We start from the raw sequence: 17,188 nt of genomic DNA, 5'->3' as shown, positions 1-17,188 counted from the left end.
GAAGGGAAAAATCATCACCATCCCTGCGCCATTCAGTGTGGGTCCCTACGAGGATCGGAGAAATGGGGAAAGTTGCCATACCTAAGCCAATGCAGCTTTATGTCTTCTGTTGGTCTGTCCTATGAATCGTTTGATCAAAATGGGTATGCAAGTTCAGTTTCTAGATGCAAACATCTACCCATATATTGAACGTTTGTATGGCTATTTTTATCTTTTCGTTACCATAGTGTCCCAATGCTTGACTGCAGAATAACAATATACAACTGATTTAATGATTATAAAGGAATTTTACAATAGATAGTTTGTGAAAAATGAGACACCCTACAATCTTTTTCTTCTTCCCCCACCCCAAATTGTACCTAAAAATGAACAAGCAAACCTGGCTTTCAAATTTCAGAATGAAGGACCATCAGAAAATTCCTCGCAGATGTTTGATGCCAGTTTAACTCATCCATTTATATTTACAACCTTCAAAGATTGTCAATCAAATATCTCCTGGGCTTCAATTATGCTATGCTGACTGGCACAGAGAACAAAAGCAAAATAAAAGCCTTAGATAAATGAAGAACAAAATGGAAAAGAAAAAGTGTGGTGACGATGATAGGTTACAAAACTTTGACTTACTGTTCATCCTTCGTAACCCGATAATATCGCTCTGCATGCTGGCGTTGACCAATTAGTTGAGCAAACCTCTCATCATGAGTAATTACTATCAGTTGGAAATTCTCTTGTCCTTTTCTGTCCTCCATAATTCTGATAAAGGTGATAGAATTTATGGGATGGTAAGTGTGAAAAATATCTTATAACTGCACCTTAATACCATTATAGAAAATTAGTAAAAGACTCGTACCTCAAGAGAGCTGCAGCAAGACTCTCAGCATTAGGACCATCCAGATTTGTAGTTGGCTCATCCAATGCCAGTATTCCACAGTTAAGGCAAAATGTTTCAGCCAGTGCCAACCGTATTATAAGTGAAGCAAGGACCTAAAATAAGAATGTTAAAAATGTGATATGACATTATTTCCTATTCAGACATATATCCAGTAAGGGTTACAAATATCAATTAATTCAGATTGATCCAAAAAAAAAAAAAAACCAAAATCAAGTGATTCAGAAGGGCTCAACTATCAGTAAGTTGGTCCCACTCAGGTACTTGTAAAGTATCAACATATAATTTAATAGGCAGTTCAAATTATCAAACCAAAATTTTTATTAATTCCGTGGTATTTGCACAGATAACAAAATTCCCATAACCAATAGACATGGACATAAGTGTTCAGTGTTGTTAGAAGTCGTGAATGGTATAGTTGAGTAAGCAGCAGGGTATTTCTGTCCATTTCTATATATTAACTAAGTGGAGTGTTTTTGTAACATGATTTCTAATCAGACACCTTTATAATTGTCAGTCAACAGGTGGAGATAGTTTTTTGACCCATTTGTTAACTCTTCTCTCTTCTCCCCCTTCCTATTTTCTATTTCTTTTTCTTTATTGAATTACTGTTACTAGGATTTTAAGAGATGGTATTAGATAAGTAACCTGGGATATCATATTTCCAAATAGTTTTCTTCTTATTTCTATAAGACTCCAACAGAAGTGTGGAAAGTTATAGAACAGGTAGGCTTATTGTGGCTAAGCTATGTAATAAGAAAAAAGAAAGAAAAGATGTCTGATGAATGGAGAAAGAATAATATGGTGTCTATATTCAAGAAGAAAAGTGATATATAAAGTTGTAATAACTATTGGGGGATTAAACTCAAGAGCCAAATTATAAAGCTTTGGGAGAGAATAATTGAGCAAAGGTTACAACATGTTACAAACAAATCATAGAAACAATTTGGGTTTATGCTAGGGAGATCAACCATAGAAACTTTCTTTCTTTTGAGACAACTGCCAGAAAAGTTAAGAGAAGAGAGATCTTCACTTGGTGTTCATTGATATAGAGAAAGCATATGATAGAGCCACTTGAGAGTTGAGAGATAATATGGTGGATCTTGGAAAAGAAAAGGGTTCTGAAAAGGTATATAGACCTAATTAAAGATATGTATGAAGGTGCAACAACCAATGTTAGAACACCTATGGGAGAAACATCAGATTTTACAATTACAATGGGTCTTCACCAAGGTTCAGCACTTAGCCCTTATTTATTTGCACAGATTGTAGATGAATTGACTAAATATATTATGGACAAGGTCTCATTGTGCATATTGCTTACTAGTGGCATTGTTTTAATTGATGAAATTAATGAAGGATTAAATGCAAAATTATGTTCATGGACAGATGCCTTAGAAACAAGAGGTTTAAAAGTAAATAGGGCTAAAGTATAATATTTGATATGTAAATTTAACAAGCATAGGAGTGCAAATCATATGACTGGATACAAGAGATAACTCAATGTGACCTTTATCAGTACCTCAGTTCAATAGTTCAAAACAAGGGGGAGATTGACGAGGATGTCACCCATAAAACTAGAGCATGATGGGTAAAATGGAGGAGTGCATTCGAAATCTTATGTTATAAGTGAATACTACTTGGAAGAAAAGGATAATTCTATAAAACAATTGCAAGGCCAGCTATGCTATATGGGGCAGAGTCCTTTCTTTTTTTATCAGCAAAAGGATTTCATTAATAAATTAAAGAAGCTCAATACAACTGTTGGAGATTTCAAGCACAACCAGGTTACATGAGTTTACAATTTTGCCCAGAAAAAGTTTGGTCTGTCAGAATAAACTTATTTATTTGTTCTGCCATCCATTTGCAACTGTTGGCATAGTTTCCAACACTCCTTGTTTAGCTAGAACAACTGCCACCCATTTGCAGTTCTCCTCACCCAGATGAAACTAGAATTTATTTGTTTTATTCTGACAAATAAAACATTTTTGTCTGCCAGCTGATTCTCAAATATTGGGTAGTGCTAAGCTTCCACCACTGGAGGAGGTATATTCTCATATGTGTAGGGTGTTTCTAGGCTCTATAGAGACAGTTGCTAGCTAAGACATGTTGACATTAGCAGTTACTAGAAGTGCTGGATGTGGTGATAATATGGGTGTTGGTCATGGTAACAAAGGTTGTGGTAGAGTTATCCCAGGTATGCAAGGAGGACTTGGTGGATATGGAGGTGGCCATGGAGAGGTTGAGTGCATAAGTGCACATATTGTGGGATGGAAGACAATTAATTCCTATTATGATGACCCACCTTCCATTTGGGCAAATCATGTAATAGCAGCTAGTGATGGTCATGGAGGCGATTCCACTCTACATGTTGATTCTTCCCTTTTAACACCAATAGATGTTATTAGAAAGGAGACAATTAGTATTCTACATGAGGAATACGAGTTCCTTCAATTCTCTAACCAGTATCAGACTACTGCTATAAAAGTACATTACCTTTCCAACCAGAATCATACTACTGTAGAACCAATTATATTGCAAACAATAGAAGTACTTTACCTTTCCAAATTGTGCATATTGATTTGTGGGGACCATATTCTATTGCATGTACAGGCGGATACTAATATTTCATTTTATTCATTAATGATTTTTCAAGATATACTTGGGTGTACCTCATGAAAATCAGGGAAGAAGTTCCAAGTGTTGTTAAGAATTTCTTGAACATGATTGGGACAATATGATCAATGAATAAAAATCATGTGATCAGATAATGCCTGTGAGTACTTTGAGAAGCATTTGAAGGTGTTCTTTCAAGAAATATATAATTCACTAAAGCTCTTGTACTCGTAGACCTCAGTAGAATAGAGTTGTTGAGATAAAGAATCAACATGTTGTAGAAGTGATTCATAGTTTGCTCTTCTAGATGCAGGTTCCTACACAATTTTAGGGTGATCTTGTTGAGACTACAATGTACCTAATTAACAGGCTTCCTTTCAGAGTTCTTTCTCTTCAATCTCTACATTGGGTTTTGCATCCTAGTGATCGATTCTTTCATCTTCTCTTGAGAGTTTTTGGTTCTGTATATTTTGTACATAGTTTAAGTCAAAATCATTTAAAATTTTATCCTAAATCTATTCGATGTGTCTTCTTGGGTTACTCTCTTTTCAAGAAAGGATACCATTGTTATGGTCCTTGTTTTAACATGTCACATTCCCTTAAAATGTTTCCTTTCTCCAGTCTTCAAGTGCATCTCTTTTGGGGGAGAGTTGTAGTGAAGAGAGAACTCCTTTTTGTTGTTTTGTTCCTACTAGTTTCACTGTTTTCCCTCCTGTTGTTACTTCTCTTAATTTATATCCTACTCACCCTTCTACTTCCTTTCCTATTCCTGCTGATGCTTCTACTAATGTGTCAAGATTGAAGGTCGATACTAGTCAAGAGAGGGTGACATCAAAGGCAGAAAAACCACCAACAATTGACTTCTCAGACTCGGGTAATTCTGGTACTACCATATGCTCGTACTCTTCATTCTTATTCTTGACCTCCTATTGCGGTTCAATAAGGGAAGAGACATTTTTCAAAGTCCTTTTCTTTCCCATATGCTTCTATTACATATCCCATCTCTAACTACATATCCTATGATAACTTGTCTCCTTCCTACTTTGCCTTTGTTTCTTCTGTTTCCATTCATTGTAGTGTTTTAGAGGCTATTAAACGGCCATAGTGGAAGGAGACTATGGATTAGGAGATGTATGCACTAATCAGGAACAAGACTTGGGAGTTGGTTGTGTGTCCAAAGGACAAGAACCCAATTGGTTGTTAAGTGGGTATACACTATAATCAGTGTTTCGAAAGGTGTGGGAGGTGTATGCTTGGAGGAGTGTTTTCAGGTGAGGCGCCCCCCAAAACGCCTCGAGGTGTATGCCAGAGGCATTGATGCCTATAAGGCGTAACCTTAGGTGCAAGAGGTGTACACCTCATATGCCTTTTAAATGAGGTGTGCTAGAGGCATACACCTCGTGCACGTCTCATACAAAAGACGAAAGAAAGAAGAAAGAAAAGAAAGGGAAGGAAGGGGAAGGAAAAGAAAAAGAAAGAAAAGAAAAGAAAAGAAAAGGGAAGGCAAATTAAGCATATTCTGAAGTTGATAGAAGATCTACTTATCGATGTTGTTAGTTGGAGGGAATCTTCTGACCTGGAGGAGAGAGAAACAAAATGTGATACCTTGATTGAGTGCTAAAGAAGAGTTCAGGGATATGGCTCATGACGTCTCAAGTGTTATTGTGGTTGAAACTATTGTTAGCCAAGCTTGGAGTGATACTTGATGGTGAGACTATTGTGACATCAAGGCAGCCATGATATTACTTATAACTCCATTCTACATGATCAAATTAAACATATTGAGGTTGATAGATTATCAGAGAAAGAATTGATCCCTAAGAAGTTTGCTTACAATTTATACGAATAGACAATCAAATTGTGGACTTCTTGACCAAAGCAATTAATAAGGCTAAATTATGGGGTTGTGTTTATGTTAAGGATACAAGATATATGTGCTTGACTTTTTTTTTTTTCAGTAAATAAAAAAGAAAACTTTTTCAGAACCAAAAGATGCAACATGCATCACCAGGTGATGAGAAATCACCCAAAACAAAAAAAATACAGAACAAAACAGGATAACCTAACACCACCCAACCAAAGCTTGTAAATCCATTCTGAACAGAATAAAATGGTACATGCAACAACCCACAAAACCATCCTGTACAAAATAAATTGAAGCACGTGACAACCCAACTCACCAGATTTCCCAACCACACCATCCAAAGCCCTTAAGCCATATTCCAAACCAACCACACCCCTTAATTCCCTCCATTATAATCAGTCCTTATCCTACCATTCCTCTTCAAACTCCAAGCTCATTATAAGCAAGGATGGAATATATGCTCCACTTGAGGGGCAGCATTACTTTGGTTAATCCCCGGTACATTTGTTAAACCCAAACTTTTCTTTTTCCAAATCCCTCTTCTTCTCTTCTCTCTTCTCTTCTAATCCATATACTACTAAAGTCATGTTGATCATTTTTGTTAAAATAGATGCATGACCTGGGGAAAAAAACTGAAAGTATGAGGATTCCTTCTAGTTCTTTATTATCTTCCTTTTAACAAATTATTGTTATTGATAAAAGAAAAAAGCACAATGACAACTCTTTGTTCCCACCAAAATCCTTGCATCTGCCCCCATATTTATCCTAAAAATTCAGCTTTTTCAATAAAATAACCAAAATGAGCAAGTTTCTTCTTGTTATTTTCCAGGAAATGCACAACCCAGTTTTAAAAGGAAGATAATAACAATAATGAGTTTGGCAGAAACACAGAGATTCAGACAGATGAATGGGAAAACTAGATAAGATAGGATCAGAAATGAACCTATTTACCTAGGAGTAGCTCCAATATTTGATAAAATGAGGGAAAGTAGACTAAGATGGTTTGGACACATGCAGAGAAGACCATCCACAGCACCAGTAAGAAGTGGACTAAGTTAAGGGGCTTGAAAGCTGGGGGTAGATCAAAAAGGACGTGGGTTTAAGAAATGAGAAATAATTTAAGGGTCCATTGTTTATAAATGGGTCAATGAATAGAATGGAATGGCGGAACAGGATTCTTGTATCTGACCTCGTATAGTTGGAACAGTTAAGATGATGTGCCTGGAAATTTTCCCTTTTTAACAATTGTGGCAAATAATGCCACTGAAATATTCAAGTAAAGATAACACTATACTGGATTTCTTCATATCAAGCTAAAATTAGACAGAAACCACTGAATGCTTACCTTCTGACCAGCACTACACCTTCCCCGCATTTCCAGTTCAGTATCACCAGTCTGCATGAGAACCTAAAGAACACACAATCAAAAGAAAATAAGCATCAGCCTGTTTCAACCAAAAGGTAAGTCCAAAGAACATTCCTTCATACCCGATAGCTATAGGATCGGGTTCCAGCACCTTCGGAATCGGAATGAATGCTTATATAATCTATATCCTGTCCCCTGTAGGTTTGCTGCCACAGTTCCCTTATGATTTTATTTATTTCCTCCATTTTCATGGTGTGAAAACGCATAAGTGCTCTGCAAATAGTGCAAATAGAAGCAATGCTTAGAGAAGTATATAGACAAATAGTTCAAGGATAATAATAAATGTTATTCCTGAAGAGACAAGATGAACAACTATTGTCAGATGCTTTAATTCACATAATATCGCACTACAATACAAGATTCAACAGCAGAGACATAAGCACTGAAATGTGAAATCTATAAGCACAAGAAAAAGCATGAAATCTTGCATGTTCCAGTCCTACTTTCAAAATGACTGCACGACACCATAATAGGACGCGCAAGGATGATGATAAACCAAAATAAGAAACATCTAAATAAAACATAATATCTTGGCTTAAGAATTATCTATAACACATCAAACAAGTTCAATTTTCATGAACAAATTGAAAGTCTCTGAAAATTGTTCAACACATGAAAAGAAACAAAACAACTTAAAATGCATTTGAAGTGCTTACTTATCAAGTGCATTGTAGTATCTATCCAGATCCTTGTTTGCCATCTCTGTTGTCTGTCATAGGAGTACACCATTAAAAAGAGTTAAAGAGAAAGGATAAAAGTATAAAGCATTTAGTAGAAACAGTGTTTTAAAAGCGCAAGGGCCAATTTGTGCCTGAGGCGCAAGGCGAGGCGTGCGACTTTTTAAGAAAGGCGCAAAATTACAAAAAAAAAAGCTAAAAAAATAAAAAAAAGTCAAAAATTAAAAAAAGCAAAAAAAAAATTAAAAAAATGCAAAAAATATTAAACATAATAAAAAATATAAACTTAAATTTTAAAATAAATGTTTTAAAAAACCTATTATCTAAAATTAAAATGCATAAACATAACATGTAAAGCGTATTCAAATGAAAATTTAAAAATAAAAGCAAATATATAAAGCATTTTCAAGCATGTAAAACCCACAATCTCTTTTTCTCCTTAATTGCATTGCTTCAAGTAGCTAATGTGATGTAAAACATATTGCATTCTTGATTCTATGAGTTGCCTTTGTATCACGCCCCTCGAGGCAAGCCCGAACAAGTTTAAATTAGGGTCTGAAATTCTTATTTCTCACATAAAAAATATTGATTTTATAACTTTCATTGCCTTTTAAGAAGATATTTTATTGCAATGAATGAATGAACATTAGACTTGTTCGGGCTTACCTCGAGGGGCATGGTTGGGGGTCTAGAGGTGGAGCCCCCGGCCCAGCCGTTAGACTGAAAAAACAGCAAAAAAGCGCAAAAATTTAAAAAGGCACATGCCTGGGCTGAGGCGCAAGGTGCATTAGGCACACGCCTAGGAGCACCAGGCGTGCACCTTTCGATAGGGGCGTGCCTAGGACCTGGCTGAGGTGCATACCTCAAAATGCGCCTCGCCTGTGCGCATGGGCACGCCTTTTAAATCACTGAGTAGAAAGGTGCTGAAATAAAAAATCTTAAAAGAAAAGAATATTTCTTGAAGAAGAGAAGAAAGGAGAAAAGGAAGAGAAGAGATTTGAGAGAGAAAAGAGAGCTATATTGCTGGCCGGCCCTCTTCTCTATTATTTATAGTCTGAAATAATAAAGAGTACAAAGACCAATATGCCCTTATAGGGCAGCTAACACATAAAACAGCACAAAACAATTAAAATAACTGCTCAAAAAGGACCCAACAAGATGCTGTGGTCCCCACTTCCTATCTAAACAATAAATAATCAAAAACTACCAGTATAGACTACACAATTTGTCTAAAACCTCAACACATTTAAAAGTCAGACAAAGGAAGTTAGACCTTAAGCTGGATCATCTGATTAAAGTACCGCTTGTCAATGTCATTGTATTTTGCCTGTTTAAGGTCACATTTATACTCTGCAATATTCTTTTGATAAACAGATAGCGTTCCACGACACATGTTGAGCTGTAAAAGAGGCACTTATCAATTCTTACATGTCAGAAGAACAGAAACTACAAAAGAACATTTCAGTCAATTGGTTGGTGTTATTGATTCTGTCTCAGTTCCAAAGGAAGATGATATTGACACAATGGAGTAATAAAGTAATGTGAACGACAAGATAATAATAATAAGATAAATAATACATGCAATAAAATTAAGAAAAAATGTCTCCCAGCTCTAGTGAGGTAGAAAATTTCACTAACCAACTCTAATGACTAAGTAACTTTAGCAAGTTCAGGTTGAAGGGGAAAACATTAACCAAAGTTTCAAACATCTTCAAGCTACAATACCCATACACCTGTGTTGTAAGGTGTTTTTTCGTTATGTGTTTTAGGTGTAGGTGTCTTTCTGTAATTTTTCCTATTCTCAGGGACCTCTCTGTAATTTTTATCTTCATTAATATAAAAAGGGTCAGAGGGGTCCTCTCTCTGTACGAACAAGATTCAAACCCTTACATCCTGCTGTCTTCTTTTCTTCTCCTCTCTTCTCTTCTATTTTCTTCTCTTCTCACATGAGGTATCTGTGACAGATTACATGGTATCAGAGCATAATCTATCATAAAAAACCCTTTTTTCTCTTCTCATCTTCTACAGCAATCTGGTTTCTTAAAGGATGCACCACTGTAATCTGCTTGGACTGATAGGCTGTCATCTCTTCATTTTTTTCTTTTTCTGGTCATAGGACCAGTTGCCTCTTGTTTGTGGGTATGTTTCACCTTTCAGCACTTGTAAGAAGGCTGTGTGACCTTCAAAGGTGTGCTGTTTTTTGGGTGTTTTCTGTCTCAAAAATGTTTGAAAACTGTGTGAAGACCAGCAGTAGTCAACCAAGTTTATGCAGTAACAAGTTTGAAATCTGGTATGTTTGTTGCCCTCCAACTGTTTGAAAAAATGCTTCCTCAGTGCTAGAAACCTTCTGAGTTATTTGTGTGGCTGTTTGGGCTTCGGTTTAGCTTTTTCTTTCATCTTTTATTCAGCTGTTGGTGTGCTTCCTAGAAGCGTATCAGTTATGTGACCGGTTTTGGGACCTAAAGGTGTGCTGTTAACAATTTGTTCAGCCATGTCAACTGATAATTCAGTCACATCTAATCCTCTTGAAGGGCAAAGTAGTGCTAATAGCAGCATGGAGAATTTCAATTTCCCAGTCTCCATCATCCTTCTTGATGGGTTAAATTACTTGGAGTGGTCTAAAAGTATAAAAATGTTTGTTGGAGCCAAGGGAAAGTTGGGGTATCTCACTAGGAAGACCAAAAGACCTACTACAGAGGGAGATGGCTGTGATAAGTTGGAATAAGAAAACTATTTAATCATGTCTTGGCTTGTTTCTTCAATTCAGCCTTCACTTAGAAAAAACTTCATGTGGGCTGAAATGGCTAAGGAGATTTGGGACCAAGCAAAATCAACTTATTTGGAACAAAGGCATTTTGCTAGAATCTATCAATTACAAGTTGAATCATCAGCCTATAAACAAGGGGACAAATCTCTAACAGTCTACTATTTTTCTCACATCTATGCGGAAGGAGTTGGACCACTATAGGACTATTGACTGGAAAATAATGATGATGCTTTTTCTTATAGAAAATTACTTTCTCAAGAAAAAGTATTTGCCTTTTTGGCAGGTCTCAAATCCATTTATGAACCTATTCGAGTTCAAAATTTGTGCAGCAAGGAAACTAGGTCAGCTATGAATCGTCTTGAGGGGGAGCAGGTTGCTTTCCTAACTAAGGGTGAAAACTGAAGAGATGAGAGATCCATCATATGGATGCCTGAACTCTGCAGGAAGGTAGGGCAAAATTTCAAAAATTTCTCTCTCTCCCATCTGGGAATCACATTCCCTATTTTAGAAAATCTGCATTTTCAATGATCAATCTTGAACCAAGAACTGAACCAGATCTGAAACCAAAAGGTGGAGAGGGAGTTACCTGATACGAAGAAACAATATCTCCCAATGAAGGTGTTCACACCCAAGGAAAACTCCAAAGACTGCTCCCACTGAAGATGACACAACGTAGGGTGGAGTAGAATCAGCAGGTTCTTCACAAGAACTGACTCCTTCAGCAAGAATTCGTTGGAGGGTATGTGAGCACGACTTCAAATCAGTTTTTCTCCAAAAACTGATATCAAGAACCCTTCTTGATCACTCCTACAATGGAGATCGAACTGGCAATGGCGGCAGCAGGAGGAGGGCACAAGAGCAGAAGATGGTGCAATCTTACTGTAGCTGTCTTCTCTCTTTCTGTGATCTGAGATCTGTTGTGTTGAGATGAATGGAGGTTCGCCCTCCTCCTCCTTTTATAGCCTTAAAGAGAGCTCTCTTTAAGAGGTAAGGATAAGCCCTTATCTTATCTGCAGATTAGACCAGCCCTCCTAATCTTATTAGGAGTTTCCAAATCCAAATCTGTAATTGGATCTGGACTCTCTGAGTGGATAGAGATAACTCCATATCCTATCTGTTGATCTAAAACCCAGATCCGCCCCTTCTTTAATTAATCCAATTAAACCAATTCGAATTGGGCTTTAGGCCCATTAAGTCCATATGCTCACTAACCTTCTAAACTGCTGCCCAGTTGGGTTTCCTTGTTGGGCGTGGTACCCAAACATTGATCTACACATCAGCCACATGGGTTCAGCCTAGCCTCTATTACAAGGCTTGGCCGAATTCACTGTTATGGGCAGAGAACCCCTGAGCCCATCACCATGGGCTCTTAATGGGCCCAACACATACGCTAAGTGGTCCCTGGGCCAAGCCACCTTATAAAAACCCAGGGACTGTGGGCAGATGCAAGATTAGCCCATCAGGTACTACCCTCAATGGTCTTACACTTGACCTCTCAGCCCATAATGATCAAACACTGCCCGACAAGAGAGGACCTCTCCCTCGGCTGCAAGGAACAGTGTTGCACTCTCTACTCACATGGATCCCGGGAATTAAAACCTTTTGCAAACATTTTGAAACCATAATAGATATATATATATATCTTTATATAAATATATTTTGCAAAAACAAATTTCAACGATTGAAATTGGCTGCCGACAGCTTTGGTTTCCATCAGAGAGAGTGCATCCCCGATCATTACCTTTGTCCGACAAAGGGGCTGATCCTGTCACTATGATCACCCACTCAGATGAATTCTCGGACTATCCCAACATACCCAAGTTTTGACCCCCTCTAAGGATTTCACTGATTGGCATATCAAAGACAGCCCAATCCGACACCTAGTGCAGTATCATAATCGAGTCTAGGGGTCAGGTGTAACATTCCAGTTTTGCCCATTGTAGAGAAGATGGGCCGAATGGCCCATAGGCTGTTTATCCTTTCTTACTGTCTATGTTCCTTTTTGTAATGGGCCTTATTCTGGGCCCATCCTTCCTATGTTATGTTCTTTGTAATTTCTTGCCCAACTAAGGGCCCCCCTTGTAATTATTTAAATTTAACATAATAAAATAGTGTTAGGGTGTTAGAGTGAGAGTATGTTCGAAGATCTCATACTCTAAACCCTCATTGCCATACTCTCAAGGTCTGTTTTCTTCTTGGTATCAGAGCAGGCCTGAACTTGGCTTAGGCTCTCATGTGGGTGTAGTCCAACCGACTGCTTCTAGGGCTGGAAGCTTCAGCTCGTGTTACCTGATTCTTGAAGGTCATTGGAAGGTGCCCAAGACTCAAATCTCTTGGAAAAGTGGTTTGGTGACCAGGAAGAATTAGAAAAAAAAAAAGGGGGAAACAGTTTGGTTTCTGATTTGAAGCTTAAATATTGTAAGTTGTGCTCAGATTTCTGAGTTATTTTTTTTTCTCTGTTTTTGGACTGTTGAAGTGTCTGAAATTTCCTTGAAAACTGCACGGCTATTCGACTGTTTGGACTGTCAAGCTACTGAAACATCCTTGGATTCAGTGCTGCGAATTGTTGCTTCTATTTGGCTGTTTTTAGGGCCTATACGGATTGTTCCTGAGGCTTTTTTCTCACCTTTGACAGTGGGGTCTTCTCTACTGCCCACACTGTGTTTGTAAAAAGGCCTCTTCATCAATACAAACTGGTATTTACTCTCTTTGGGTACCTTTTGGTGATTACCTAGAAGTCCCTGATTAGAAAAGGAACTTCGATTGGGTGCACAGTGCTTAGAAGTTTTATGATTACTTCTTGAAGGCCGAACCAAGTTGTTTTTAGTGTCTCGTGTAGACGACAAGGTGCTGCTTCAGACTTGATTCTTACAGCTTCCGGGTGTGGTTTGGCCTTGTGTATTGCTGTCTTGAGGTTGGTTGAACTCAGTCCTAGCTCATCCTCATTCAATACACTTGTAGAAGTCATCTGAAATCCTATTTGAAGTGTTTACATGATGGACTCCTCAGAGATTGAAAACAAGAATGCTGCTGAATATGGACAGGTTCAGGGGACTCCAGTTGATTCTTTATTGACTGTGACCACAGTTAAACTAGATGGAACTAATTATCTGGCATGGTCACAATCGGTAAAGATTTATATATGTAGTAGAGGAAAGTGGGGGTTTATTTTTAGGAGCAAGAAGGCTCCCCCAGAAGATGATCCATCCTATGAGAAGTGGATGCAAGAAAATTACACTATCATTGGGTGGCTTGTGAACTCAATGCAGCCACAGATTAGCCAACACTACCTATGGATGAATTCAACAAAGGAAATGTGGGACAGTGTTGCAGAAACCTATTCCCAAAAACTAAATGTGGCTAGAGCCTATAAATTGAGAAGTGATGTGAAGAATTTAAGGGAAGGGGGAAACCTTTAGCTGTATACTTCTCAACCCTGAAGTCTCTGTGGCAAGAAATTGACCTAATAGAAGCTGTAAATTGGGACACCACCAATGATGCAGAGACCTACAGAAAACTGGTTGAAAAGAACAAGGTGTTTGACTTCTTAACCGGACTAAACCCAGAATATGATATCACAAAACAGAATATTCTATCCAAGGAGAGTGTCTCATTGTCACAAGCATATGCATTGGTGAGCAGTGAAGAGAGCAGAAGGGCTGTCCAAGTTCAAGGGGCTGGTATTAGTGAACACTATGCGAATATGGGGGTTAAACCCAAAGGGGTTGCTGGTGGCTCTGGGAAGAAAAAGGTTGTATGTGAGTACTACAAGAAGCCAAAGCATACCAAAGACAAGTGCTGGAAATTACATCCTGATCTTGTTCCCATTTGGTTTCAGAAAAAACATGATAGTAAAAGGACGGGGAGTGCAAATGTGGCTGCTGGTCCAGATAGTGATAAGTACTATACTGAAGAGATGTCTGGTTGTGCACAGTTGGCAACCATGAAAGCAGAATATGAAAAGTTTGGGAAGATGATCAGTCATCTAGAGGGTGTGACTTCTTCTTCCAACCCTTCAGGAAATTCAGCTTCTTCTGCATTTGCTCATTCAGGTATAAGGGCTTCTGCCAATCATGCAACCATTTCAAATAATCTTAAGATCCCTTGGATTATTGACTCAGGTGCTTCTGATCATATGACCAACCTTTCTACCTTGTTTGTTTCATATGATTTGCTTCCTGGACGTGATAAAAATCACTTTAGTCGATGGCTCACTTGCCCCTATTTCGGGTAAGGGAACCATCAAGGCTACAAATTCCTTGTTCCTACCTTCTACCCTTCATGTACCTAGACTAAATACAAATTTGTTGTCTGTAAATAGTTTAACCAAGTCATTAAACTGTTGTGTAACCTTCTTTCCTTCCTACTGTGTTTTTCAGAATCTGGAGTCTCAGAAGGTGATTGAGAGCTGCCATTAGGCGAATGAAATATACCTGCTTGATACTCCGGGACAATGCCTTGATCATCCTAGAAATGTTGCTTTTAGGTCTGTTTCTTCAGAGTCTATTAGTCGGATTATGTTGTGTCATCGTCGTTTGGGTCCTCTGTCTTTTTCTGCCTTGAGTCATCTATTCCCTTAACTGTTTAAGGGAATTAGTTTATCCAGTCTTCATTGTGAGTCTTGTGAGTTATCAAAGCATTGTAGAAACAATTATCCTTTGAGCAATAAAAGATCTTCTTTTCCTTTTAATATTGTGCACTCTGATGTATGGGGGCCTTACCACTTACCCTCCATGGGTGACTACAAATATTTTATCTTGTTTATTGATGACTTTTCTCGGTTCACTTGGATATTCCTGAAGAAATCCCGTGATGAAATTCCAAGACTTGTAAGACAATTCCATGAATTTGTTCTAACCCAATTTGATACCAGGATTAAAATTTTCAGATCTGACAATGCAAAAGAATATTTTGAGAAGAACTTATCCTACTATCTCTCTGACATGGGGGTTATTCATCAAAGCTCCTGTGTTAGGACCCCAGAACATAATGGAGTTGCTGAAAGGAAAAATAGGCATATTGTTGAAGTTGCAAGAAGTATCTTGTTTGCCTCACAAGTTCCTACAAGGTTTTGGGGTGATGCCGTTCTCACTGCTACCTACCTTATAAACCGTATGCCATCCAGGGTTTTAGGGTTTAAGTCTCCTTTCAATCTCCTTCATCTGGACAAGGACCTTTTTTCAATTCCTCTTCGTGTCTTTGGCTGCCCCTGTTATGTACATGTTCCAAGTGTCCAAAGGCATAAATTTGAACCAAAAGCCCACAAGTGTATCTTCCTTGGTTATTCCCCCACATAGAAGGGTTACTATTGTTTTGATCCGAAGACTGGCACTCGGTATGTCTCAATGGATGTCACCTTTGATGAGCATTCTCCCTTTTATGGTTCCTCTCAGGAAGGACATTGTCCACAGGGGGAGGATTTGTCACAGGTGTTTGCTCTTCCTCTTCCTGTCCCAGTTGAGTCTTTTGATGAGTCTGCTTCTGAAAGGAATGTTGGATCCATCGAATGGATGCCAAAACTGTTGCGGAATGGGTGGGCGAATTTCAAAAATTTCCTACCTTCCTTCCAACTGGGAATCGCATTCTCTGATTTTAGAATCAAAATTCAAGGATCCTACTTGAACCAAACCAAACCAGATTTGAACCAAAAGAGAAGGGAGGGATTATACCTGATCCAGAGAAGCAGTATCTCCCAAAGTTGGTGTTCACGCCCAAAGAAGATCCCAAGATCAGCTCCCACTGAAGATGACACAGTGATGATGGAGCCGAACCAGCAGTGTTCGTCCCACGAACCAGGTTCTTCTGAAAACTCGATGGAAGACTATGAGCACCGCACGAACAATCAAGAACGTTTCTTGATCTTCTCGAACTGGCAGAAAAAGGGTGGCGGCGGCGGCTGCTGGAGGAGGAAGCTAGAGAATGTGGTGAACTGCTATTTTTTTCTCTAGAGCTGTCTGAGATCCTATCTCAAATTGCAGAGCTATCTGCTGAAAACTCCTAGGGTTCGAATTCAAGTAATTCGAAATTAGGGTTTTTCCTCCTCTTTCTTCATGATTAAGAAAACCTCCTAATCATATCAGGAGTTGCCCTTATCCAAATCTGTATTTGGATTAGGACTCTTTTTAATCTTATCTGCAGATTAGATTAGCTTTAGGGCTCATCCTAATCTCAGATCCACCCCCTTAATAGACTGATCAAATCAGCCCAGATCGAAATGGGCTTTAGGCCCATTAAGTAATAAGTGCTCAATAGTCTTCCAAACTACTGCCCAGTTGGGCTTCTTTGTATGGCGTGGGACCCAAGCATTGATCTACACACCAGCCACATGGGTTCGGCCCAACCTTTGTTACAAGACCTAGCCGAATTCACTAGGAAGCCCAGTGAACCTCTTGAACCCATCACATGGACCCTATAGGCCCAATACTTACACTAAGTAGTCCCTGGGCCAAGCCATCTTATAAAAACCCAAGGACTGTGGGAAGATGCAAGATTAGCCCATCAGGTATTATCCTAAATGGCCTTACACTTAACCTCTCAGCCCATAATGGTCAAGCACTGCCCGACAAGAGAGGACCCATCCTTTCTTACTGTCTATGTTCCTTTCTATAATGGGCCTTATTCTGGACCCATCCTTCCTATGTTATGTTCTTTGTAATTTCTTGCCCAACTAAGGGTCCCCCTTGTAATTATTTAAATTTAACATAATAAAATAGTGTTAGGGTGTTAGAGTGAGAGTATGTTCGAAGCTCTCATACTCTAAACCCTCATTGCCACACTCTCAAGGTCTATTTTCTTCTCCCATGTACCTTAGGTCAGGGTTTCAAGAAAACCCACACTGCATGTACCTTAGGTCTCACCCTGGCAGCTGAGACAAGCGACCCCAACCAACTTGACGGCACATCAGTGTCAGCCTTGTCAGGATAAATCTCCCCAAATCTATCCAACGGCT

The 17,188-nt window shown here is 38.6% G+C and overlaps 1 protein-coding gene across 3 annotated transcripts in view; it reads right to left on the bottom strand.

The window, feature by feature from the left end:
• Positions 1-204: 204 nt before the first annotated feature.
• Positions 205-17,188, bottom strand: part of RAD50 (DNA repair-recombination protein (RAD50)) — a 134,885-nt gene continuing 117,901 nt past the window's right edge. Inside the window, exons 21-28 of one of the 3 annotated variants that reach the window (XR_016083943.1) lie at positions 8,746-8,871; positions 7,452-7,504; positions 6,858-7,008; positions 6,715-6,777; positions 851-984; positions 625-753; positions 380-520; positions 205-242 (exon numbers count right to left, since the gene is read on the bottom strand). Coding sequence is in view for 2 of the 3 variants with exons in the window: in XM_010275775.3 (XP_010274077.1) it covers positions 481-520; positions 625-753; positions 851-984; positions 6,715-6,777; positions 6,858-7,008; positions 7,452-7,504; positions 8,746-8,871 (696 nt within the window). In the remaining variant the exon portion in view is untranslated. Of the gene's footprint in view, positions 521-624; positions 754-850; positions 985-6,714; positions 6,778-6,857; positions 7,009-7,451; positions 7,505-8,745; positions 8,872-17,188 lie in introns of all 3 variants that reach the window. The other 2 variants (XM_010275775.3, XM_088900808.1) reach the window with 2 other exon arrangements.

Source organism: Nelumbo nucifera, chromosome 3 (assembly GCF_055504915.1).
Source record: "Nelumbo nucifera cultivar China Antique chromosome 3, China Antique-T2T, whole genome shotgun sequence".
Classification (NCBI taxonomy): Eukaryota; Viridiplantae; Streptophyta; class Magnoliopsida; order Proteales; family Nelumbonaceae; genus Nelumbo; species Nelumbo nucifera.
This window is presented reverse-complemented; position numbering and strand designations above follow the sequence as displayed.